The 26,688-nt window shown below is 44.9% G+C and overlaps 1 protein-coding gene and 1 long non-coding RNA gene across 3 annotated transcripts in view; both read left to right on the forward strand.

Moving 5' to 3' along the window:
- Nucleotides 1-4,498: 4,498 nt before the first annotated feature.
- Nucleotides 4,499-14,399, forward strand: SDR42E1 (short chain dehydrogenase/reductase family 42E, member 1). 2 transcript variants are annotated; one of them, XM_027619865.2, is made up of 3 exons: nucleotides 4,499-4,579; nucleotides 9,336-9,429; nucleotides 10,005-14,399. In XM_027619865.2, exons 2-3 carry the CDS (start codon nucleotides 9,362-9,364, stop codon nucleotides 11,116-11,118), a joined length of 1,182 nt encoding a protein of 393 aa, XP_027475666.1. In that variant the 5' UTR covers nucleotides 4,499-4,579; nucleotides 9,336-9,361; the 3' UTR covers nucleotides 11,119-14,399. The 2 variants fall into 2 exon arrangements, with proteins under 2 accessions (XP_027475666.1, XP_027475667.1); XM_027619866.2 differs by lacking the exon at nucleotides 4,499-4,579 and adding an exon at nucleotides 4,596-5,125.
- Nucleotides 14,400-17,415: 3,016 nt separating this feature from the next.
- LOC113936076 overlaps nucleotides 17,416-26,688 on the forward strand; it is a 58,219-nt gene continuing 48,946 nt past the window's right edge. The window contains exon 1 of the long non-coding RNA XR_003524190.1: nucleotides 17,416-17,627. This is a non-coding gene — a long non-coding RNA (uncharacterized LOC113936076). The remainder of the gene's footprint in view (nucleotides 17,628-26,688) is intronic.

The raw sequence follows: 26,688 nt of genomic DNA on the forward strand, positions 1-26,688 counted from the left end.
GTGCACTCATTCTCTCTCTCTCTCTCAAATAAATAAATAAAATATTTTTACAAAGGAAATATGAAATTTTTTCCCCTAACAGCTGATCATTAAATATCATTGGGGGCATATAACTCAGAAAGAACTCAAATACTTCGATTTGGCTGACTGACTTGGCAAGGCGGAATGGCTTTGCCAATTATATGATGAATATCTTCCATAGTTGAAAGAGGTAAATCGGTTACAAAGTTGCCATAAAATATATTTAAGACCCTTGGTCAAAGTGTCTTAGCAAAAATATGACACACCCACAGTATGGCACTTGTATTGGAATTAACTGTTTTGATTTGCCCAACTCTGAGTATACCGAGTTAAACAAGATGCCTGTGAGTGAAAGAACAGTGGCCACTCCACAGAGCCACCCCATGGAGAGGCAGGAGCCTCTCTCACTCTTATCTCTCTCCTTCCACATTCCCAAGTCCTGTGGTCCATGTGGTGCCCGCATTGCCCCATCTCGTGTCCTACGCTCTTACCTGGGGCTCTCTCTCAGCTTGGCCTTACTGCACAGGACTGGAAGCCGTGGGGTTTTTAGACCCTGGGAGGGGAGGAAGGGAGTGAGGAGGGAGCTCTGTGGCCTGGCCTCAACATGGATTGTCTCTAAGACATATTCACACTCCTCGGCCAGCCAAGATTAACGCTCTGACACTCTGGGGTGTTACCCTTGTTAGGAGGCCATCAGGAAAGTGGAAAGGAAGCAGAAGCAATGGAAAGAGAGAATGAATCTGAGACACTTTACCGGGCAAAAGTACATGGGCACAAGAATGATGGAAAAGAAGGAAGTGTCAAAATGACGCAGCCAATACCGGGTGTTGCTGGAGAGAAGGAGTATACCTCTGGACGTGAGGTTCAGATAGGGGGGCTTCCCCATAAATAGCTCCCAGGGGTAAGATCCTATATGTCTGTGAGTCCCTCATGCAGGGTTAAGAGTTGGAACCAAGATAACTAGAGAGTTCTTTCAGGCAAAGGATGTAGATGGAGAAGGAAAGAAAGCTGGAGGTTGAATCTTGGGGTGGGAAGAAAGATCAAAGGAGGCAAAGAGAGATGGGGGGGGCGAAGGGGGAGGGGAAGGAGGAAGAAGAGACAGAGACGAGCATAGAGAGGGGAGTGTTAGTCAAAGGAGAAGGGCTCCCAGAGGAAAAGCGGGAGAGTGATACTGTCCGTGACAGAAATTCAAATACCAGGCAACTAGCGAGGAAAGGGTTTTACAAAAAGGAAAATCTAAACAAATGGTAAATTTTAATTTGTCTTGCATAACTGAATCCCTAATGAAACATCTGTGCAAGAATTGCATTTAGTATCATATAAGGAACTCATCACACTCACGGGATTGCCTTTAGTTTTGTAGATGCAGCTGAATAGGATACACGTTGCTCTTTCAAGAAACACCACCTCAATGTTCCTTACAAACGGAGAGGGGGGAATAAGAGGAACTTCATTTCTGTACCGTGCGTACCTATTCATATTATATCGTACTGCCATGCTGTCTGAGGGAGGAACACCTTTGGGTATGCCGTGGGTTAGGTAAACACCCACTAAATATTGATGCCTGCATAATTAGAATGACTCAAATAATCCTGGCATAAAATTACCCTAGCAGTTAGAAGAGAGACAAAATGAAGTAATTTGATCATGAAAATTAATACAAGTCGACTCTCGGTTTTCAATGCAGCTAATTGGAAGCCATTTATTATACAAACCCCGCTTTTGCTCATGTTCTGTACTCTTTTCTCTTTGCCCTGAGAAAGAGGAAGGGGGGAGGAGAGTCCTGGGGGCAAAGCTCTCATACTGGGCCGGTGGAAAGGAGAAGTGTGCTTATTTCTCGAAGGCAGCGGCTCCTAAACTCTTACGTGTATTGATTTTGTGATCTACGGCACGCTTCTGTGGGCATGTCCAGGATGATTGGCCATCCTGTTCTCTCCTACTTAAATGACATTGCAATTGCAAAGAGACAAACGTTATTGTAGGTGTAGTCTTTTTTTTTTTTTTTAAGCTTTTATTTATTTATTTGTCAGAGAGAGAGAGAGCACAAGCAGGGGAGGGGCAGAGGGAGAAGCAGGCTCTCCGCGGAGCAGGGAGCCCGATGCGGGGCTCGATCCCAGGACCCTGGGATCATGACCTGAGCTGAAGGCAGATGCTTAACCGACTGAGCCACCCAGATGTCCCATGGTTTAATCTTTTTTAAATAAGAGTTTTAATGAGCTATATAATTCATATATCGTAAAACCCACGCATGGAAAGGGTGATTTACAAATCGGGGATTGTTAGTCTTGACAGAGCTATACAATCATCACCACATGTCATCCCTGTAGAAAGAAACCCTATTCCCACAACCAATCTGCTTTCTGTCTCTATGGATTTGCCTATTCTGGACATTTCATATAAATGGAATCATGAAGTATGTGGTCTTTCGTGACTGGCTTCTGAAACTGGCTAATAAAAACATGAGCACAATGTTTTCTAGGTTCATCCATGGTGTAGCATGTATCAGTACAGACGGCCCCTGACCTAAGACTTAGGATGGTTCGACTTTTGATTTTTCAACTTTACCACGGTGAGGAAGCAATGTGCCTTCAGGAGAAACTGCACTTCGAATTTGGAATTTGGGATTTGGATCTTTTCCCCAGGCTACCAATATTTAGGATGATCCTCTCTCATGATGCTGGGTGGCAGCAGCAAGCGAAAGCTCCCAGTGAACCATGCTATCGTAAGGATAAACAACTGAGCCACTTACAACTATTCTGTGTTTCACTTCCAATACAGTATTTGATAAATTACACAAGATACTCAAACTCTATTATAAAACAGGCTTTGTGTTAGATGATTTTGCCCAACTGTAGGCTAATGGAAGTGTTCTGAGCACATTTAAAGTAGGTTCAACTAAGCTATGATATTCAATAGGTTAGGTGTAGTAAATGCATTTTTGACTTAAGATACTTTCAACCTATGATGGCTTTCTCAGGACATAACCCCACTGTAAGTCGAGGAAGGTCTGTACTTGGTTACTTTTTACAGCTGAATAATATTCTGTTTGTGTGGATGTATCACATTTTATTTACCCATTCACCCATTAATGGACATTTGGATTATTTCTTTTTTGGAGCTATTATGAATAGTGCAGATGTGAACATTCCTGTAAACGTTTTGCATGTATAGTCTTGAAGGTGCTCTGTAACAGAAGCAGCGAATATTGCCCAGCAGGTGTCTGTGGGGGACACAGACCTCACCTCATCTCATCAGCTCAGGATTCCTCTGTGCAGAGTCGGCGTTCAAATCCCCACTGCTCTGATTCCAAGGTCTGTTTCTTACTTCCTTGCTATACCTCCTCTAAGTCTAAAGACTAGAAAGGGAAGTTATTCATTACTTCATGCTCACTACTATACTCTAGGTAGGACATTAGTTATAACACCTCCTAGCTGATCACAACACATACCATTTGAAAACCGCCAACCATGAAAGTGTGGCCTCCTGGAGAAAGGATCTTGAGAGGCAGAAGGAAGCCCTCAAAGTGTATCAGGACAGTGTTTTTCAGATGCTGCAATTCCCTGAAACCACAGCAGAGGTGTAAAGAGGCTCCAGTATCTGAGTAGTATGCAGAACCGTATTTCCCTTTTCTTGCTAGAACAGACATAGCCTGCACCTCTCTATTCCTCAGACGTATCACACTCAATCCCGACTCTACACTTTTGCCCTGTTGTTTCTTCCACCAAAATGTCCCTTTCTTCTCTTCTTGGGCTGCCTCCTATTCATTCTTTAGGGCTCGTGTCATAAGCCACTTCCTCAGTAGACACCTGAGGAGCTGTGCCCAAGGAAATCACTGGGATTGGAGAGAAAGCCCACTCCTCAGCAACCTCAATATGGAGCACCCTTAAAAAGCACAGCATTAGAGGATTCTGGTGCGTAGCAGATGCTACTGGTGTCCCACTGCCATCCCCTCACACCTACTGGAATTTTGAAAAAGAAGGAAAATCAGGGACACCGGAAAACATATGCATACACATAAATCTGGAAGCTCAGAGATGGAGAGTTAAAAAGACACATGCAGGTGAATATTCAGGAGTCTTATGGAGCCTCATCCGTCATCCATCCATTCATCATCCATCTATCTATCCAAGCAATACTGATTGAGCTGAGACACCCGCCCCCCTCCACACACACACACACACACACACACACATTTATCAGGCACTGTGCTCAGCACTGTGGGTACACAAAGACGGAGGCGGAAGTCTGAAAGCAGAAATTGGACGTGGGAATAAAAGTAGATGTGACCCTGAAGCTGGAACAGTCGGGCTGGGTACGTAGGGTAGATTCCTGGAGCAAACCCACCGGCCCAGCTCAGGCGAGGATGGACGTGAAACCTGCACATCATAGAGATGCCGAAACCTCCGGCCTTCCTAGAGAGGCCCGGAAGTGGCTCCCCGAGACCGGTCAGACGGCACGGGCGCGGGGCGGGGCGGGGCGCGGGGCGGGGCAGGGGCGGGCTCGCGAGGCCTGGGACCCTGGCCTGTCGCGGTCCGAAGGTGCTCCCGTCTTCGACGCTGTGAGTGGGCCAGGGTCGGAGGGCGGCCGCCTCCGCCCTGCGGGGTCCGGGGTCCCGGCCGGCGGGAGCGCCGAGGGCAGAGCGGCTGTGGGCGGCCCCGCCTGTGCCTGCGCTCAGTGGTCGGCCCGGTGGTAGGGGGCGCGGCAGTGGGTGACGCCCACCCTGGTGGCGGGAACTACCCCCCTTTCCAGCTCTCTGCCGGATTCCAAGGAGCCAGTCGCGCCGGGCTTTCTAGAATGTCTCGGAGGCCTCAAACCCTGGCCGCTGGGTGTTTTTTGTTTTGTTTTGTTTTGTTTTATAAAGAGCCGACCCCAAGCTCAGAGTTTTCATCAGGCATCTCTATCTGGCTAGACTTGATCATTTGTTTTCATCTCACAGTTCCTGGAAATACTACCTTCCCTTAGACAAATGATTCTGATTTCCCATTTAAAGTGGGAATGTGAGGGTCGCACTTAAAATGAATGTATTTCTTGTAAAAAGGTAAATAGGTTTAAACAAACATAATAGGTAGCGGAGGTACCAGGTGTGACAGAAATTGTAAAGGTGGTAAGTAAACAGTGCACTGTCCCAACCCCATGTGGGGGGCGACTCGCCTGGTTAAGAGCCCAGCCTTGGGGGGTGGGGAGGACGCCTGGGTAGCGCAGTCCTTTTGGACTTTTTTTTTTTTCCACTTTACTACGACCTTAGTTTTGACTTTTTTTTTAAAATTTAATTGTGTTAATGTTAGTAACCATGATTCACCGTTTGCGCATAACGCCCAGTGCTCCATGCAACACGTTTGGACTCAGTCTCAGCTCAGGCCTGATCTCAGGGTCGTGAGATGGAGCCCCACCTGAGTTCTGAAATCAGTGCAGAATGTGCTTGAGTTTCTCTCTCCGTCCTCCTATGCCCCCCGCACTGAGCGCCATCTCTCTCCCTACCCCCCTCTCTCTCTGAAATAAATAAATCTTAAAAAGGGCCCAGGCTTGGGAGTGCTGCACATCTGGCTTCAAGCCCTGGGTCTAGCTCAGCCACTTACAACCAGTTCTGGGTGCGGAATTTAAGATTTTTTTTTTTTTCTTCCTGCTAATTGAGATAATTGACATAACACTAGTTTTAAGGTGTACAATGTGATGATTTGTTATACTGTGAAGTGGTAACCACAGTAAGGTTTGTTAACATCTCAGGCACCTCACATAATTAGTTTTTTGTGTGTATGCTGAGAGCACTAAAGATCTAGTCTTGGCAACTTTCAAGTACATGGTAAGGTATTGTTGACTGTAGTCAGGTATACTGCTGCGTATTAGATCCCCAGAACTCATTCTGCCTTATTACTGGAAATGTGTACCCTTTGACCAACATCTCATTTCGCCTAGCCCCCAGCCCCTGGTAACCACGATGTTACCCCCTGGAGTATGTCGACTTTCCACTTAATGCTATGCCCTCAGCTAATTTTCTTCCCAAATGTGTCTGGCCTTTTAGTTTGTATACCTTACGTCCCTTTTACCTGTTATCAGGGTTACTCCCCTTATCATCTTTACTGACTTTGTCTTTATTGCTTTGACTGCTTTGTATTAAGCACAAATAATTTTCAGATCATGCATGGAATTTGAACAGCACCATTTCTAAACCGTCTAGCCTCGATTATTTTCCTGATCTCAATACAGTAAGAACACAGTTACCTTTTGCCTCTAGGTAGTACTTGGGCAGTAATTTAAAACATACCACCACAGAGTTAAACGACTTGGAGCTGTTTTTATCTTCCTTGAAGCAAACATAGTAAAATTTTATTTTTATGAAAGCAGTCTTCAATTCTCCTATCTGTTCTGGACTCCAGTGGTACCTAGATTTGTATATTGCATTATACCCGAGGGTTACTAGTGTCATCTTGAACTCAGGGGATGAAGGAACTGTGTACGTAATCTAAGGTTCTTTTTTACTGATCCTTAGCATTTTAATTAGGGCTTTGTAAATTTAAAGTACCCATAGTCATTTTTATGAGTTTTCTCATAACTTCCCTGTGAGATATCAACTTTATTACCCTCACTTTTATCTTAGTATTATCAAGAGGTCAGGCAGATCTAAATTTCATTTTTTCTTGTTTGTAATTAAGATTCCTTTTTCTGCCTCATGCACTTAACTTTAACACATATCCACTAGAGTGACTGCTCAGGTCAGATGTGACCGTTCACCCTCCGCCCAGGGGAAAGCAATTACTAAGCCGGGTTTTGAAAGAACCTTAAAGCAGTTGAGATTGAGTGCCCAGCCCCAGAAGGAATCAGATGGTAACTAATTAATAAAAAGAAAGGCCATAAAGTGTAAAGATCAGGCAGCTGGTTGAGGAAAAACTGTATCTACTCTTCTCCCTTCTGGCTTAGTGTTCTTGGGAGTTTCTTGCAATTTCCTGAGAAATGTGTCTACTGCGTTTCCTCTATGCTTATTGATGTGGGGAACCAGGAAAGGAGGCCTTGGCTCCTGGTGGTAATGCTAATGGCTGGTAACCTGTGAAGATTTTACCTACCTGGTGGATAGGCTTCGTTTCCGCGCTGTTTTCTTGCTAAATCATTATTTTTTCCTTACTCATTGCCACCTTTCTCCTCTGACCCTCCTGATCGGGTCAGTTATATAAATTCTTGCTTCAGATCATTGTGGAATTAGTTGGAAAGTAATAAGGAGTAGCATGAATAGGCCTGGCAGGTACTCTGATGTGTTAATAATTTGAACTTGTACATTCCCAGCATGACTAATGTGCACATGAACCATGGCTGACTTGTGGTCCTGTGACTGCGCTGGAATGTGCAATTTTAAAATCAAAGGATAATTAGAGATTAGGAAGAATTTCTGTTGGAATTTTCCTAATTGGACTCTGAGGCCCCGTCCATTTTCTGAATCCCTCCTCGTGGAATGCTTTTTTTTTTAATATTTTATTTATTTATTTGAGAGAGAGAATGAGAGAGAGCATGAGAGGGGGAGGGTCAGAGGGAGAAGCAGGCTCCCCGCTGAGCAGGGAGCCCGATGCGGGACTCGATCCCGGGACTCCAGGATCATGACCTGAGCCGAAGGCAGCTGCGTAACCAACTGAGCCGCCCAGGCGTCCCTTCCTCGTGGAATTCTTGTGGAGATACTGAGAATATTTTAAACTTTGTTATCTGGCATCCTATTACTCAGAATAGAACGTCTGTTAACCAAATGGAACATTTCTAAAACCTGTGTGTGCTGTTTCAGTGAATGACCGCACACTCTTCACCTGGACGCTGCCCACTGGGGTCTCAGTTGCTCACCAGATCCTGTCCTGTTTCCAGCTCAGCACACTGGCATTTCTTCCTCACAGATAAGCCTCTAGCCCAGTCCCATCACCCTTTACTGAGACTCTTAGCTGTTTCCAGCCTCACCCTCCTCCAGGGAAAGCTTGACCCTTAGCAAGGACCAAAGGGAGCAAGCCTGTTCAGTAAACCTACAAAGGCTTTCAACTGTCTAAAGAATAGAATCTACACTCCCCACCAGGAACTCAGAGGTGTCTGAAAGCCACCCCTAGGCCATCTTTCCCACCTCAATCACCAGCTCCGTGTTTTGGCTTCAGTTTGCATACCAACCACAGTGGACTCACCATATTAATTGCCCAACACAGCGTTCCTGTTGCTGTTCCATTCATTAATGATGTCCCCTCAGCCTGTGGTACCCCTCTGCCTTGCCTCAGCCCACCTGAATCTTCCTGTTGCCCTGACTCACGCCTCAGTGAAGTCTTCTCTAATACGCCCTCCGGAATCAGTTTCTCTTGACACCACCTCGGCACTCCCATAGCACCTTGCTTACACCAACATATGACAGGAATCTTGTTTTCTCCTTTTTGCTTTGTAGTTTAGATATTTGCAAAAGGCTCTCTCCGTCATCATTTCCAGAAAGCAGGAATTCTGTCTCATTTAGTTTTGTGTTGTTTTCACTCCATAACTCAGCATTTCTTAGAAGAGAAGTTAAATGAAAGTAGCAGTGTTCGTTGCCAAACATAACAATGACTCTTCCACACTGCAGAGCCCTGCGCCATTTGTGCCCATCATAATTTTACTGAACTGGATGTATTTCACAGTGTTCAAAATCGTCCATAATTTGAACAAATATTTGTTGAGCATCTGCCATGTCCTAGGTTCTGGTACAGACCTGTCAGTGGAAGAGGCAGAAGGTCTCAGTTCTCATGGAACTTACGTTCTCTTGGAAGGAGAGCAATAGTAAAAAAAAAAAAAAAAAAGTAGATAATTTTATATAGCAAAATGTACCATGAAGAAACAAAGCAGTATTTAAGGTAAGGGGAGCTCTTTTACGGGGATCAGAGAAGCATCTCTGATTGAGCAAGTGACATTCAAGCAGACCTACATACTGAAGGGAAGAAGTCTGGGGTGAAGTATCAGGGAGTGACATCCGGTGTGTTTGGAAACAGCCTCAGTAGCTGCCACACCAACTGATCGCTGCATGATGGACCGGTTAGCTTTTCTGGCCATCTGAGGTAATTAGTACACTCATCCAGAAAAACTTGTCAGGCTTTGTGCAACCCTGTACGTTTGAAAGGTGTAATCATGGTATGTGGAAATGTAATAGATCAATCAATCCCCAGACTCCAGAGCTTGAAGAAAAGGAAATTGGAGAAATGGCTTCATGGAGTGCCCATTATGTCGGGCATTTTGGTGGGTCTTCATAAGCCTGGGAGCTTATCAGCCCCCTGCTTTTTGCTGCAGCAGTAGCCTCTGAGGGATCAGTAACAGTGTTGCATACTTCTTTCTTATAGATCCCGTGATCTTTTGACTGTCACACATGGACTTCCAAAAAGCTCTAAAGGAAACTGTCCTCATTACAGGAGGAGGTGGCTATTTTGGTTTCCGGTCAGTGCTTCAATCACACATGTCCATGGAATTATTTTACTGGTAGTTGCTGGAAAAAACAGAGCCTTCAACTCTGACATTAATCTAGTGTCAGTTTCTACTTGTTTGAATAGTGTCAAATCAGAAATGAACTAGGTTGCCCACTGCTCAGATGCTGAAATTCAGAACTACAGATGTATTCTACTTTAAGAAAAATTCTTTGTAAAGGTATTAAATTAGGGAGATAACTGACATCACCAAAAACATTAGAAATAATAGTTATTCTTTTGCAGTTCTGTTATTCATAAATATTCCAAAGAATGGGTGGTGGTTTCATAAACGGGGGGCGGGGGGAATGGAACATGTAGATGCCACCATATTAGAAGATAAAACCTCTCAGTGTAATTCGAGTAGACGTGTGGATCCTCAGTTTTGAATATTTGCATACTTACGTACATAAGTAAGAGTTGCACCAATGAACATGTAAAGTAAGGGACTCCGGATGAGCCTAGAAGGCTTGGATCAGCCCTACATTTATGCACTTTTCTTTAGGCATAGCTTACTAGCGATTTGATCTAACTTGCTTCTCATCTCAGCCTAGGCTGTGCTCTGAACCAGAAAGGATTCCATGTGATTCTGTTTGACATCAGCAGCCCTGCTCATTCTATTCCAGAAGGGATCAAGTTTATCCATGGAGACATTCGCCACCTCTCTGACGTGGAGAACGCCTTCCAGGATGTGGATGTCACGTGTGTGTTCCATATTGCCTCCTATGGCATGTCAGGGCGGGAGCAGCTGAATCGGAGCCTGATTGAAGAAGTCAATGTGGGGGGCACAGACAATATCCTCCAGGTTTGCAGGAGGAGAGGGGTGCCAAGATTTGTTTACACCAGCACTTTCAATGTCATCTTTGGAGGTCAAGTTATCAGAAATGGAGATGAGTCTCTGCCTTACCTACCTCTTCACCTCCATCCCGATCACTACTCTCGGACCAAATCTATTGCAGAGAAGAAGGTACTGGAGGCCAATGGTACCAGCCTGGTAAGAAGTGATGGTGTCTTAAGAACCTGTGCTCTGCGCCCGGCTGGTATCTATGGGCCTGGAGAACAAAGGCACCTTCCCAGGATAGTGAGGTACATTGAGAGGGGTCTGTTCAAGTTTGTGTACGGAGATCCTAGGAGCCTGGTTGAATTTGTCCATGTGGATAACTTGGTACAGGCTCACATTCTGGCCTCAGAGGCTCTGAAAGCTGACAAGGGCCACATTGCCTCTGGGCAGCCCTACTTCATTTCAGATGGCAGGCCCGTGAACAACTTTGAGTTCTTCCGGCCTTTGGTTGAGGGCCTAGGCTACACGTTCCCATCTGTCCGCCTGCCATTGACCCTCATCTACTGCTTTGCTTTCCTAACAGAAATGGTTCACTTCATTTTAGGTCAACTCTACAACTTCCAGCCCTTCCTCACCCGCACAGAAGTTTACAAAACTGGCGTCACACATTACTTTAGCCTAGAGAAGGCCCAGAAGGAGCTCGGTTATGAGCCTCAGCCATTTGACCTCCAGGAAGTAGTAGAATGGTTTAAAGCCCATGGTCATGGCAGAAGTCCTGGGAATCATGACTCTGAGTGTCTTGTTGGGGATGGGCTGATGGCCTTACTCTTGGCTCTAGCTGTTCTCACGTGGCTGCCTGCTTTTGTGGTTCTGTCACTATGAGGGAACTAGAAATAAGGACCTGAACACACTTGCTGAGATGGTTTTCAAGAATTGTGAGTTTAAAATGTCTGTCTAGGCAGGAGGGGAAGAATGAAGGGGGGGAAATCAGAGGGAGAGACGAACCATGAGAGACAATGGTCTCTGAAAAACAAACAGGGTTCTAGAGGGGAGGGGGGTGGGGGGATGGGTTAGCCTGGTGACGGGTATTAAAGAGGGCATGCTCTGCGTGGAGCACTGGGTGTTACGCACAAACAATGAATCATAAAATGTCTATCTAGATCTAAATATATCTATAGATAGATATCTAGATAGGTGGAAATAGATATCTGGTAGCAAATTTGGCTCTTCAAATTGCTACTTTAGAATAGATTCTTGGATTAAGTCTTCATTTCTTACCTTCTTGCACTAATCCTGATAGGAGAAAAAAAGAAGCAAAGACAAAGTTGAAATGTAATTTCTTGTATCCTCCTTTAGATGGATATGATAGAAATCATACTGGAGCCATGGAGCCAGACTGAGGAAGATTGGAAATGTCTTGAATTTCTCTGAGCCAAAAATGTACTTATTTCTGTTCTCTACACTCTGCATCCACTGAAAATAGACTAAAATGTGCACTGATATGAGAATGGCAAAACACTAACAGGCTTGAAAATGTGTGAAAAACCCCAAATTGGGTCAGATCCCTACAGACCAACCCTCTGAGGAGATGGTAGCTGTTGAGAGGCATTAGCTCTTCATTCCTGTAGGATTTAGGAATCAGTTCTTACCCTTTATGATAAAAGGGCATGACCCATGTGTGACCGCGTGGTAACGTTTGAGTTTTAAACAAACAGAACTTTGTCTTACCTCATAGGATTCTTTTGAGGATTAAATTAGACAAGACATATAAAGTGCCACTCAACACACAAGCCATTGTTTTTATTAATATCGTTGCTATATATTCCTTGTGAGGGTTTTCTTCGTCAGGGGAATTCTGTTCAGAGGGTGCTGTTGCCACTAACCTTTCTGGAACGTCTTTGTGATAAGCCCTCAGTCTGTAACAAGCATGTTTGAATATACGCAGTGTTTGTAAAGTTTTGGTCTCTGAGCTTAGATTGAAGTTTAGGAAACAGCTACAAATCTGATTAAGAAAGATGATCAAGCTAATGATGCCATTTGTAATTTAAAAATGAAACATAACTCTCAACTAGTAGACTGGTTTTCTTCTGGGAAGAAGTTGGGTTCTCAGAAGGCAACTTCCAGTGAAGAATGTTTTGAACAATGGAGGTATTGTCCAGCCACCCTTGAGGCCTGCTGTGGAAGGCATTCAAGGTGTCCTGTTGCACAGGAACCAAAGTGAAAAGAAGACAGAGAATCTTTACCCGTTTCATGATTCCAGCTTCAGAAAAGACAGTATTCAAGCACAAGGCAGAGAGATTGCTGCAGAAGGTTACGTTAGAATTGTGTTGAGATTATTGGCAGAAAGAGGAAGCTAGATGAATACTCCCTGGTAAATGCTACCTGGGTATTTTGGAAAAAGTGCTCAACCTGATACCAGAACACCTGCAACCATGAAGATATTGTGTGGCTTTAATCCAGTAACTGAAGCCTCTTACTTTCCTCACTTGGGAAATAGGAATGACTTGTATTTGCCTTTTCTACAAACCCACCACCCACCTCACAGGGTTTGTTGTGAGCACAAAATAAGATGTCGGGAAAGTACTTTTGATATATAAATTACCACATAAATATGAGGTAGTGGTAGTGTTCATTTTTGGTAAAATGTTTTTGGAGTCTTCTATTTTAATTTTTTTTGTTGTTGGGGGCGGGTAGGGGCAGAGGGAGCGAGGTAATCCCAAGCAGGCTCCACGCCCAGCACGGAGCCTGATGCGGGGCTCGATCTCACGACTCAGACCATGACCTGAGCTGAAATCAAGAGTTGGATGCTTAACTACTGAGCCACCCAGGTGCCCCTATCTTAAGCTTTTGCTTGTATGAGCACCTATGGCATACCCAACAGTACAGGTGCTGTAGGGCAGGTTCCTCTGCCCTCTGCCACCTTACAGCCCACAATGGCGTGGCGTGTCCACACGAGGATACTTGATAGTGTGGGTATGTTCAGTAAAACACAATGGCGTGGGGTGTCCACACGACACTGATAGAGTGGGTACGTTCAGTAAAACCCACAATGGTGTGGCGTGTCCACACGAGGACACTGGTAGAGTGGGTACGTTCAGTAAAACCCACAATGATGTGGCGTGTCCACACGAGGACACTGATAGAGTGGGTAAGTTCAGTAAAACACTTGCCCACTGTTATTGAGAGGCGTCGCAGCCTTTCAAAACATGTTTTGAATGAAGTCCTTCAAAAGAATAATAGATAACTTCTTAGTTTTCTTACACCAAGTATACTCAGTATAGTGGGGTTTTGATTGGTTTTGTTGTTTTCCACAATCGAGATCCACATGAAATTCAGGGTGGATATATGGGGTCTCTTGTCATCCAGGTGTGAGGTATTTGGCTATGCCACAACATTTGACACTGTTGTCCACTGAAACATAGTTCATTCGCTGTTCATGAACTCATTCTTGGTCTTTCTCCTTGTATTAGTTACCTATTGTACTACCTCAAGATCTACTACAAATTACCCTAAGACATATCTTAACAAATCACTCTTAGACATATGATCCTAAAACAACAAACGTTATGTCCCAGTTTCTATGGGTCAGGCATTTGGGTGCAGCTGAACTGGGTTGGTCTTGCATAGGGTTCCTCATGAGGGTCATCTCGTGATATCTGGAATGTGGTCATCTGGAAGCCTGACTGAAGCCGGAGGATGGCTCATCCACATGACTGTTGGCAGGAGGCTCCGTTCCTCACCGTGTAGGCATCTCCATTGGACGGCTTGAAAGTTTTCATGACATGGTAGCTGGTTTCCCCCAGAGCGGGTGATCCAAGAGAGCATGGTGGAAGGTACAATGTCTTTCATGACTTATCCTCAAAGGTCACAACTGTCCCTCCATAATATACTGTTTACACAGGTCAGTCCTATTCAGTGTGGGAAGGAAGTACCCAAAGGTGTGAATACCAGAAGGTGGGGGAAGGTTGGAGGCCATCTTGGAAGCTGGGCTCTTGGTTCCATCCTCTGAGTCTCCTTTTTCCATTAAAGGTAGCCCATGTTTACAGCTACATCGTTTTCTCAGCCTGCTGACACCCAGCAGGATTTGGGAGGTCTAAAGACCTCTTTACACTTTGTAGTGTATCTCTTTTCAGCCCAAGCTGGTGGTGTTACTGCAAATATAATTTTTCTGAACACTGTGTGTCTCCTGGGAGTCTTATTCCAGTTTGCTCCATTATGCAAAAGCCACACCCACACATTTCTTTGAGATCAGTCCTTCTCTACCTTGGGCTTCTGCTCAGGCTGCTGAGGGACAATACCCTTAAGATTCTTAAAAGCTTTATTATTTGAACATTTTTAGGTACCACCTTAGGTCTCTCTTAAAAGGTTTTATAGCCACAACCTCAGTCATGCACTGTCATTTGCACAATACCATATTGGCTACACAGGTTAGCCCTGTTCCATGTGGGAGGAGACTACCCAGGACGTGAAGACCAGGTGGTGGGGAATCACTGGTGGCCATGGTGGAGCCCACTACCACACTCCTATGTCTCGTCAGTTCCCTTATCCTCTCCTCCACTCCAGTCCTAAGTGGTAGATTTCTTCAGTGCTCAGTACTAGACCCTCTTCTAATACCATAATTTCTCCAAGCTCCTGATCTCGTCCAAACCCCTGGCTTTCATTTCCATCCCTATCCCAGATACATACTACTAAATAGAGTTCCAGCTCAGACCATTCTGAGCTCCAGACCCATCTAGCCAAGTCCCTTGGCATCTCCACTTGGGTACGTCACATGCACCTCTCCATCAACATATCACACAACCCCTCCAAATTATAGGGTTTCTTTCTTTAGTAAGCATCACCAGTACCCGCTGAATTTCTTATGCCGGAAATCTGGGATAATCTTCGATCCCTGCCTGCCCTTGACACACCTAACCCCCTTGAAGCCCACTGTCTTTAACATCTGGTCGTGCCTCAGTGTTGTCCAGTGAGCAGGTGTTAACCTCTCTCTCCTAGGCTCCAATAATGTCCTCTTTTCTCTTCCACCTACATACCCTCCTGCCTTCCTTCAGTCCGTTCTCCATGGGCCAAGCAAAGTGATCCTATATGAAAATGTAGGTCACTTCCCTGCTCAAAACTCTCTTCAGATATAGGCTGAAAATCCTTAATGTGAGTCCGAGGGAGGCCTTGCTTGATCTGGGCCCTGCTAACGGCTTCAAGATCACCTCCCCGCACACTCCCTTCTCTGCCCGAACTACACCAGGTGCTTGCAGGTTCCGGCTTCCCAGCTTCTCACACCCCTCCTCACTTGATGCCTAATGTTTCTTTCACGTCTCAGCTTCAGCTCTCTTCTTCCAGATGCCTTCCATGATCCCAACAGTGTAGGTGTGGTCCTCCTGCTACAAACTCTCATACCACCTGCTTCTTTTTTACAGCCTTTATCACAACTGGAATAGTTGATGCAATTATTTGTCTAATGCCTGTAAGCTCCTCTATGCCTAACACCTTGCACAGAAGAGGAGTTTGGTAGGTATTTGTTAAGGAACATTTATTTTTCCTTCTGAGGGTGAACACTCCTTTCTGGTGCTACATTAGCGTTTGTAAACTGTTGACTGGGAAAAATGGCCAACCTACTATTCTAGCGTCGTGTGTTGACAAAATCAAGACTAGTTGGGGTCTAGTAAATAAGCAAGGTCATGTTCCATGTGATGTGGTGGAAGCTCCGATATGCTGGAAGAAGTTCAGGGAAGGGCGAGGGATGTGGGCAAAGTGGAAAGTTGTTTGAGTTCTCTCCACGTCGCAGCTGGAAACGGACCACTTGAAAGAAGTCAGTCTATTTTTTTTTTTTTTTTTAGATTTTATTTATTTGACAGGGAGAGACACAGAGAGAGAACACAAACTGGGGGAGTGGGAGAGGGAGAAGCAGGCTTCCCGCCGAGCAGGGAGCCCCACGCGGGGCTCGATCCCAGGACGCTGGGATCAATGACCCGAGCTGAAGGCAGACGTTTTAACGACTGAGCCACCCAGGCACCCCAGGTCTATTTTCTGAAAGGTAAGGCACTTCCTTTCTCAGGTCAGGAGATACCACAGTTAAGGAATCTCATTAGTTCTAACATTCCCAGCTGCCCTCCCCTTCCCTCAACCTTGGATTGAATCCCCAAACCTGCCTAAGGATACGAAACCATGTTTACGCTTGTGCACACAGGGGCGCTTCTACACACTGGGCATGAACCAGCCAGCACTGCCACCCCAACCAGTGCTTCCAAGGTATAGTTGGGCGGTCATTGGTAAGTGTGTTAGAGGATCATACCCTGTGACAAAGAGCCTTGCAGTGGAAACCAAAGGTAACGCAAAACCGCCTACGTCTGCAAAAAAAAGGAAGAGGGGCCTTTTCGGTCCGGTGGAAACACTTGATTTCCTTAGTGCTGTTCTAAACACGAGTGTCAGAGGGTGCCATGTTACAAACAGCAGTTTCCTGGGGGCCAAATGACAATTCTGGCACCAAATGACCTAGGCTACAGAGTAGGCCTTGGGGGGGGGGGAGATTTTATTTTATTTTTTAAAGATTTTTTTTTATTTATTTGACAGAGAGAGAGAGCACAAGCAGGGGGAGGGATAGTGGCAGAGGGAGAAGCAGGCTCCCCGATGAGCAGGGAGCCCGATGCTCTGCTCCATCCCAGGACCCTGGGATCATGACCTGAGAAAGGCACCCCAAGGTTTTATTTTTCTCAATCACCTAAAATGTTGATTATAAGGAAGCCAGTATTGTTTTGCTGTAGATTGTTTTACTGACAATTGTTGGTGTACCTCCTATCTCGTATTCTTTTCCAAATTCCCTCGCCTTCCAGACAGCGTAGAAGAACTAGCTCTCACCCCCTTGGGCACCCTGGGGTTAATGGTCCCCATGTTAGCTGGTCTTGGCATCCAACATCAGCAGTTCGTGTCTTATTAAAACTGTCCCTGTCTGCCAGCACCTCTTGCTCTGGAGAACGACACCCCTCTCCCCTCTTTGGTGAGAGAAACCCATTCCCAGCCCATTCCATGGCGCTGACCGCCTTGTGCAAGACCTGGCCAATCAGAAGGCGGCCATCCTCCCGAGCACAGTCATTGGTCAAGGGGGGGCCAATCAGCATCGTCCCTTCCACTTTTCTCCTGGAGCTGTTTGGAGAAACTCTGCCTGTTGGGGTGGCTTCGTCCCGAGGTTAGGGTTCAGGGCTGCCGGGGACTCTTCTACCCCGAAGGAGCTCTGTTTTCAGACTAAGCTCTGAAAACGTTGTTTGGGCTCCTGGCTCCGGCTGGGAGTTAAGGACCCCAGAGCCCGGAAAGGACGACAGAGAAGGTCCTTGAAGACCTCACCGAGTCTGCCACCCAGCTGTACCCAAGGCTAACTTTATCCTGGATCATCTTGTCCTGTGAGTCTCACTGCATTTTCTTCCTGCTTCAAGTTTTCGTTTGTTTTGAGTTGGGTTTTTCTCCATGCATTGCAAAAGGTCTTAGTTAATAGTCTCCACAGCGCACTCCTGGGCACAGTTGAACGCACTCTGTGGTGCCTAAGGGCACTCATTCTCCACTCACCTGTGTGCTTTCTGACCTGGGGGGTGGGGAGCCCAAGGGGAGTGCGCTTTTATCCCGCGGGGAACCGAACATTCACTGGCATTCTTCTTGCTGAGTTGGACTAATATCCTTTTATAGAATACTGCGTGTTTGGGCTGATAGGCTTGCAGCAACCTAGTTCAAACTCTCTCTTTATTAAGAAAATTGTTTGACAGAGTGGTTTGTTCCCCAGAATTTTGGGATCGTATGAGGGCAGGGGCCATGGCTGTTTTGTCAACTTCTTTATCCAGAGAACACCATACAGCCCCTTCCCCTGCCCAATAAACGCTTCTTGATTGGCTGAATGCATTTATCAGCCAGGTGACCTCATGTGGCTCTGCTGTTCCCCTTACCCATTCCTTTAAATCTGCGGCTCGCAGCTCTCCCTGAACATAACACTGGAGGCCCAAGTTAAAAATACAGATGTCAGTATTCAGTACAGGATTGTTAACTGCAGCCCCCCTGGGGTATGTTAGCGCTCTAGATTTATTTCAGGTGCTCTCATCACAAAAGTAACTATGGGAGGAGATGATTAGCTTGACTCTAGTAAATACTTCATTTTCTGTATATATGTAAGATCCTTATGTTGTACACCTTAAATATATACCATTTTTATTTTAAAAAAGAAAGTAACAGAGGAGCGACGTGATGCAGAATAGCAGAGAGAGAAGCTTTAGGGGTTAGTTGTTTCGCCAAAGCAACCAGTAAACCAGGGGAAAAAATCAGAAACCAACAATTTCAGAACTCTGTGTTATGTATACTTTACTACAATAAAAATTCTATGCAGATTCCAGACTCTTCCCCTGGCAGTTCCTGGTTCAGAAGGGCTGGGTGGGCTGGGAATGTGTATTCCAGGTGTTTCTTGTCTTCCAACAAGGAGGTGAGAAATGCTGCCCGATACCCTTTGCAGGATGCTAAGTGCTAAAGGCTCCTGAATGCTCCTTTCTCTTCCCTCCTAGTGTGTTGTGACACCACGTGCTCAGCACCCCTTTGCTGAATGAATAAAGAGGGGGATGGGACTTACAAAAGGACTTTAGACTCAGGTGACCTCCCGCCTCCCCCTTTGTGCAGATACAGTCCTTGGTTCCCTGACAAGCCTGGCCACATCTCTGTGCAGACTCCAGTCTACCTGGAACCGGCTGCTTTTGGCCAAAGGGCTTGTTCTGCAGTGCATGTGGTTGGGCCTGGTTACCTGATCTTTTAGCACAGACTTGCCATTTGCTATTGAAAATCTAACCAGGAATGGAGTCAACCAGTCCATGGTATTTCTAAGCTGTGCAAATTGATAAGATGTTACCCTTCTGTATTTTAGAACTCATGCGCACCCAGAAATATATCTTTGTTACTGGAATCGAGTAATTACTGCTGGGGCAAAACCTAGCTCACTACAAAGAAATTACACATAGTCAAGTGACCTGGGCAAGTGTCTTTCAGCCAACAAGGGGTTTAACTGCAGTGTTTTGCAATGCTTATTTTTAACAGAGTTGGTTGAAGCATGCAAGTAATTAAATTCTTCATTGGTAATAGGTAGGATTTTAATCCTGGTGAATATTCTAGATGTATTTTTTCCTCCAGTCTTCCAGGGAGCCTTATTACAGATCTAAGAGTGAAATAATTTCTTGCCAATACGTATTTTTAAATTGTGTTACGAGAATGAGTCGTCGCATACCCTTAACCATCCCTCCCTACATGTTAGTGCCTTGAGTAGCTAATAGAGGTTTGAAGCGCTGCCCGGCTTTGAGGAGAAATTATTTGCTGTGTTGCTGGGGCTTAAAACAGCCCCACTGAGTTGTGGTCAAGTAGCTTCCCTAGGGATTTTGCTCCTAGGTGTGTTCAACACTGGGATAATGATGAATACTACCTGGCACTCTCATTGACTAAGTCACTCAGAAACAATCATTGTTAATAGTTAATTGCTACTATTTGTTGACCATTTACCATGTGTAAGGCTGTCTATATTTCTTAAGCTCCTTTAGTTGTCTCAATGGCTTTTTTTTAAAAAAAGATCTTATTTATTTGAGATAGAGTGTGAGCGCGTGCGTGAGTAGGCGAGTAGCAAGTGGGGAGGGGGGGAAGCCGAGGTAGAAGCAGACTCCCTGCTGCTCTGAGCAGGGAGCCTGATGTGAGGCCCAATCCTAGGATCCTGAGATCATGACCTGAGCCAAAGGCAGACGCTTAACTGAGCCACCCAGGCACCCCCTCAATGACTTTTAAAAGTAGGTACATTTATTATCTCTAGTTTACATGTGAGGAAATGGAGGTTTACACAGATGGAGCATCTTACCCAAGGTCATTCATCTAGGAAGTGGCAAAGCTGAGATTTGAGCTATGTTCACTTGGATCCAGACACCAAACTCTTGATGGCCATGTCTGCAGTGGCCATCATGCATGGTGTGTATTCATGGTGTGCATTCAAGGCCAGATACCACCCAACCACTATTTGTCATTAAAATACTATTACTATTTTATTTGTTGCAAGAAGCACTTACCTGTACATCGTGACTTGTGCTGCACAAACTCCTAGTTCTACCGACAAGCAAAGCATTTTACTGTATATACAAATGCACGTGTGTTGGGGCTGGAGTGTGTTTGTGTGTGTGTGTGTGTGTAGGTCAGTTAAGCAGTATGGCATGTTAGAGCCTTAATAACCCATAGAACATTCTCTAAGAATACTTGATTTGTTTTTGGCACCTAATCCAATACTGGCGTTGCTCATACTGCACATGTGCTAATCTCCCCTCCTAGAGTAGCACCTTAAATCCTATCTTGGGAGCAGAGCCCAGGGATTACCCTCTGGTGATGGACAATGTGACCTCCCCTGCAGTCTCTTACACCATTCTGGGTATGGAACACGAGCCTGATAAAAACCTGCCAAAGTAATGAAAATGCAAAGTCCAACTTGTCAGGCTATCCATAAATGATTCAGCTCTCCCACAGAAAGGTGAACTTTTTTCGAAGCACTTCCGAGGGGAGGTTTCTCTAAGGCCTGGGAAGTGGAAAAGAATTACTTGGTGGTGGGTGTTCATGGCCCCCCAGTGCTCAGGGAACACATGCATTTGTTTGCCCTGCCTTAGGTGGGATCCTCCTCTTACTAGCAATGTGACTTTGAACCAATCTGCCACTCATCTGTAAGGAGGAGATAAAGCATTTCCTACTCCTCTCACAGGGGAGCTTGGTCAGTGAGGTGGCGTGGAGGCCCCTTTGTAACCTGCGAAGCATTATATGCCCGTAGATTGTTAAAATTAATAGCTGTTCTGCTGGGGGAGGTGGGAGGGTTTTGGAGGGGGAGCTGGTGGTGTACGGGAGTCGATGGGACCTCCTGGTTGAGTTTGAGGCATTCAAGTGGAAGACTCCCTAAGCAATTAGCCATGCGGGACTGGGGTGTGAATGAGAATTCGATGTTCAGACAGGGAAGGTGGAGATGAAAATGATTCATTGACTCCTGGCCTTGTAATAGGTGCCATCTTGTTTACTGTGGTTTTAATAAAGACCTCAGTTCAGTGATGTTTTGAGCTCTGAAGTTCCAGAGGCTTTTTTTTTTTTTTTTTTAAGCTGGAGAGCAGGTTACACTCTTAGAGGAAAAAATGGTAATCTGTGCCTGTCTGCTTTACATTTTGTTGTATTTGGACAGTCACAATGGTGTGTCTTTGTTTTAAACCCTGCAGGCTGAAAAACCAACTCAAAATGGAGTATCAGTCAAGCTGTTAATCCTATACACTCAGAATACCCCTTTTTAGTTTTAAAAGTAACTGTACAACTAATGCATGAATACATTTTCCTTGTAAAAAGTTAAAACACTGCAGGCTTTTACCAATGTTTTCGAAATTCTGTACGTGTATAGACTTGTATAGGAAATAGGGCTGTAGTATTCCTTTTTCTCCATACTGTTGTCTCCTACCCTACAGTTCCTTCTGCTGTTTGTGTTTCTCATTAAATAGAGCATCATGGGGTGCCTGGGTAGTACAGTAGGTTAAGTGTCCAACTCTTGATTTTGGTTCAGGTTATGATCTCAGAGTTGTGGGATCGAGTCCAGTGCTGAGCTCTGCACTCAGGGAGCCTGCTTGGAATTCTTTCTCCTTTTTCCTCTGCCTACCCCCCCCCCCGCCCCCACCACATGCTTTCTCTCTCTCTCTCTCTTTCTCAAAAATAGTGCATCATGACTGTCTACTGATATTAGTATATATTCTTTATTTGCTGACATAGGAGGTGTGCCGGTATATAATGTGACTGCATGTCGCAGTTTGGCAAGGACCGTTCCAATTCCATTCCTGTAGTCTCATCCTAATTTTTAATAGTGCTGCCTTTCACTTTCTTTTTTTTTAAAGATTTTAAAGTATTTATTTATTTGAGAGAGAGAGGAAGAGCAAGGAGGAGAGGCAGAGGCAGAGGGAGAAGCAGATTCCCCACTGAGCAGGGAGCCCGACGTGGAGCTTGATCCCAGGACTCTGGGATCATGACCTGAGCTGAAGGCAGCAGCTTAACTGACTGAACCACCCAGGCATGCCCCCCCCCCCCGCTTTCACTTTCAAATGTGTCTCATTGTCTATAATAAATTGAATGGTCACTATATAAGATACCAGAATTATATAAAGAATTAAGTATTTTTCCATAATATATGCATTAAAGCTATTATGAAGTGGTTTTAAAGGAAACAAATATCGTTTTGTACATGTACGATAGAATCAAGTAGGAAGTCCTAAATTCTGAGTATGCAGCAGTATTTTACGAACCCTGAAATATCAGTATAAAATTACCTAGCTAAAGGAAATCTTATGTATATGTGTTTGTCAGTGATCCTTTGATGTAGCTAGCTGCAGAACATATTTACTGGTGGAAGAGAAGGTAATTTGACATGTGGGAGTATACCAGCCAACACTGGCACTATATTTTATTGAATACTGGGAACTAAAAAAGAAAACCACGATGCAAAATATATTTGAAGGCATTTTTCTGCAGTACAGGCAAAATGAAGCAAATCTCAGTAAAACTTGGTAAAAGTCATGTAGCAAACTAATACATTGGAATGAATTCCTCTTCCAGGAGCCATTGTGCATGTAGAAAAATAAATATTTCAGTAAATATTGGTACAAATTATGCAGCACAATGATACACTTGAAAGAACTCCAGTATCAACCTTGTGAATGCCGTAGAATAAACTATTTTGCAGAATACTGTAGGATTTAAGCAACAAGGAAAACATTCCAGTGAATTCAAATGGAACTTGATATTTCAGTAAATAGAGCAACATGGCTCCAAAAGTGTTTGTAAAATGCGTCGTAACTGTTTTACTCCTCATTTTCTCAAAACCTCAAAAGCCATCTGCACCCATGAGCACAGGTAATTGTCCCTGGAATTGGCCATCCCTGCATTGGTGGTAGAGTCAACAGTAGCTTCAAAAGATGTGTTGTCCTTCGCAATATTATGGTGGCTACTCCAGTGATTTCACCATCTCAAACTTGGGAAGCGATCCACAAGGCCTGCTCAGGCCGGCACTATAGGGACAGAAGTGTTCAGAACAGGGGGTGGCTGCCCCCGGCCCCACCCCGGGCTGCTCTAGAAGCCCGAAGCTCCGCAGGTGCGGGAAGAGCTCGCCTTCTAGGTGTTCATCAGAACTTCACTCCCGGCTGTGGTTGCGCTCTGTCTACCTCTCCCACCTCCCTGTGGAAGTCACCTGCATGACTCCTAGCGGGAGGCCTAGGAGCTGGGAGGTCTAAGGCCCGGATTGCCTTTCTGCACCCCATGCTGGGTACACATTGGGCTGTAACCAGGCTCCAAGGGAGAAGCTGCAGCAGGTCAGCTTGCCTTTGTTTTATAGGACCAGTGACATCAGCGTGTGATACCATGGGGGCATGGAATGGGTTGTCTTTATGACCATCAAATGAAGTAGATCTACCCAAGTCTTTTTAGGAGCTGCCTAGTATTCCATGGTGTACATACACCATTGTTGATAGAACCATTGCCTTAGTGGTGCTTATTCAGTTTTCTACTTGGCCACTGCTCAAACCGCACCGCTGTGAATGCCCTTCTGTACCTCTCCAAATGAGTCGTGATGATAGACACCCAGAAGCAGAACTGATTGTACCGTGCCAGACATGCATTTAGCTGCTCCTTTAAAAACTTAGCTCAGAGTAGCTTAAACAAACAGGGGTTGGTTGTTCTTATGCTGCAAAGGAGTCCAGAAGTCAGCAGGTGTAGGATGGTGACCTCAGGGACCAGGCCCTATCTTTCCACAGTTAGGCCTGCATTCTAATGTCCTTGCTGAGAAGGTGGCTGCATTTCTACCTGTCGTCATAGGGCAAGAAGGAGAGAAACCATAAGGTCAAAGGGAATTCCAGTCTCTGCTCCTTTTAAAAAGCCTTCTGGAAAACCTACTCTGGTTTCTTCTTGCACCTGCTGGCCAGAACAGAGACCCCATAGCTACGCCTAGACCAACACCGGAAGGGGGGTGGGGGGTGGGATGGCCACCTTGTTCGCTTATTTGGTAACGTGGCCATACAAATCTACCCTCCCACCAGAGTTCCTAGCTCCCCAAGACCATTGTCTGAATTTTCTCATTTAATTTTTTGCCAATCTGATGAGTAGAAAATGGGTTTATTATTTTTTTTATTTTTTATTTTTACCCTTCTGTGATTACTACTAAAGATAGCATCTTGTTGGGTACTTGTTAGAGGTCTGGGTTTTCCAGGTGAATTACAAGGTCCTAGTTTTCCGGACTTCTCTGTCAGGTTGCTCATTTTTGTCCGGATTTCTAGGATGTATTCTAGATGATGCATTTTACCAGATGAGACAGAGATGGGTTCTCGAACCTTTGCCCTTTAATTTGTTCCATTTGTCTTTTTAGTTACACAGGACTTTTAATTTAGATGCTAATCTATCTTCTTCGTTGTTTTTTTTTTTTTAAAGATTTTATTTATTTATTTCACAGAGAGAGAGGGAACACAAGCAGGAGGAGCGGGAGAGGGAGAAGCAGGCTTCCCGCTGAGTGGGGAGCCCGATGCGGGGCTCGATCCCAGGACGCTGGGATCATGTCCTGAGCCGAAGGCAGACGCTTAACGCCTGAGCCACCCAGGCGCCCCTGTTTTTTTCTTTTAATATTCGTGAAAGTCTTTCCCATTCCAAAGGAAAAAAATATTTCTTTGAATAATTTTAAAGTTCTGGTTTTTACCCTACTACCTTTATCTGATATTTAGTTTTATGAATGATGTGAAGTAAATGTGTAACTTGGGGTTTACTAAATGACCAGTCATCTCCACGGAATTGGATTAGTCACCCTACTAACGTTCTATCCCTATTCCTCTACCCCTCGCTCCCCTCATTTCCCCCTCCCCGTGTCCCTGTTTCTCTCTCAACGTTTTCTCAAGTTGATTGATTTATACCTTTCACTGTGGAGATAACATAGTTTCAATTATTATGGATTTATAAGGTCTTTTGCATTTGCTAGGACATATGTCCCCCTTCTGGTTTCTTTTCAAAATTGCCAGGTTATTTCTATACATTATTCATGTGACTTTTGAAATCAGCTTATAAAATTCGATGAAAATCCTCCCTTCAGCTCTGTCTCCTGCCCACAGCCCCGGGCACTCCATGTGGGGCCACCTGCAGCCCTCTCCTGACCCGGGTTGTCCCCACTGACCGCCTCCTCCCTGGGTCCTCAGAGGGCAGCACACATACTTTCCATTAGGTCTTGAGAACTGCAGTGGACAGTTGTAAATAAATGCTTTGTGGCTTTTATTGTGAACCCTTAAAAAAAATCCGAGTACAAGTGGACCCCTGTGGGTACACCCCACCCCCATGGCTTGGTCAATATTTGTAAATGTGCTTAAACAAAAGCAGTACCCTTTGGGTGCAGAGTTGCGGTGTATTTGTAGGAGCATATGTGTGCACTTGATCAGACTTGTGACTTGTATTACTCAGATTCTCTTTGTCCTTATTTTGTTACCTTAACTCTTAGTCCCTAACTACAGTTGTGAACTTGTTTCTCTCCCCCAACCTGCTTTTACCTGAGAAGCCTCACATACTGTGAGAAGCATCAAGGTTTGTGTCTACTGCAGTTTGTTGGGGCAGTGTTCTTGTTATCAGTGTAAAATGTTACTGTGGGGGGGGGGTACCTGCCTTGCTTTGCAATTTATTTGATATTAACAAGCTATTCCCTCTGTGCTTTTATTAAAATTTGCCAGGTAAATCTTTTTTATATAGTTTCCTTTTTTTTTTTTGAAAGTAAAATTGAAAAAAAGAATAATATATATTGATGCAAAATGAACCTTTTTAAAAAACATTTTTTAAAGATTTATTTATTTTAGAGAGTGTGCGTGTGGGGTGGGGGAGGATGAGAAGGGGAGAGAGAATCCCAAGCGGACTCTGTGCTTGATGCCCACGACCCCGAGATCACAACCTGAGCCAAAACCAAGAGTGGGAGGCTCAACTGACTGAACCACCCAGACTCCGCTTTAAAATTTTTAAAGAGCAGGGAAGAGTTTTATTTGAAGCCAAGTTAAGACAGCTGCCCAGGATAGACAATCCTCAAAAAGAAGAGAGTGCTCCAGGGAAGGAATTTTCTTTCAGTGGAGGGTTATAGATGTTTTTTGTTTTTGTTTGTTTGTTTTGTTTTTTGAAGATTTTATTTATTTATTTGACGGAGTACACAAGCAGGGGGAGCAGCAGAGGGAGAAGCAAACTCCCTGATGAGCAGGGAGCCTGATGTGGGGCTTGATCCCAGGACCCTGGGATCTTGACCAGAGCCGAAGGCAGGTACTTAACCAACTGAGCCACCCAGATGCCCCCTTGTTTTATTTTACACAAAGAGTTACAAATCATCATGAGGAAGGACATTCCAGAAAGTTACAGATTTTATCTTGTTTTCAGGAGCCAGGGAAGGGTGTG

Source organism: Zalophus californianus, chromosome 17, assembly GCF_009762305.2.
Source record: "Zalophus californianus isolate mZalCal1 chromosome 17, mZalCal1.pri.v2, whole genome shotgun sequence".
In the NCBI taxonomy this organism is placed as follows: Eukaryota; Metazoa; Chordata; class Mammalia; order Carnivora; family Otariidae; genus Zalophus; species Zalophus californianus.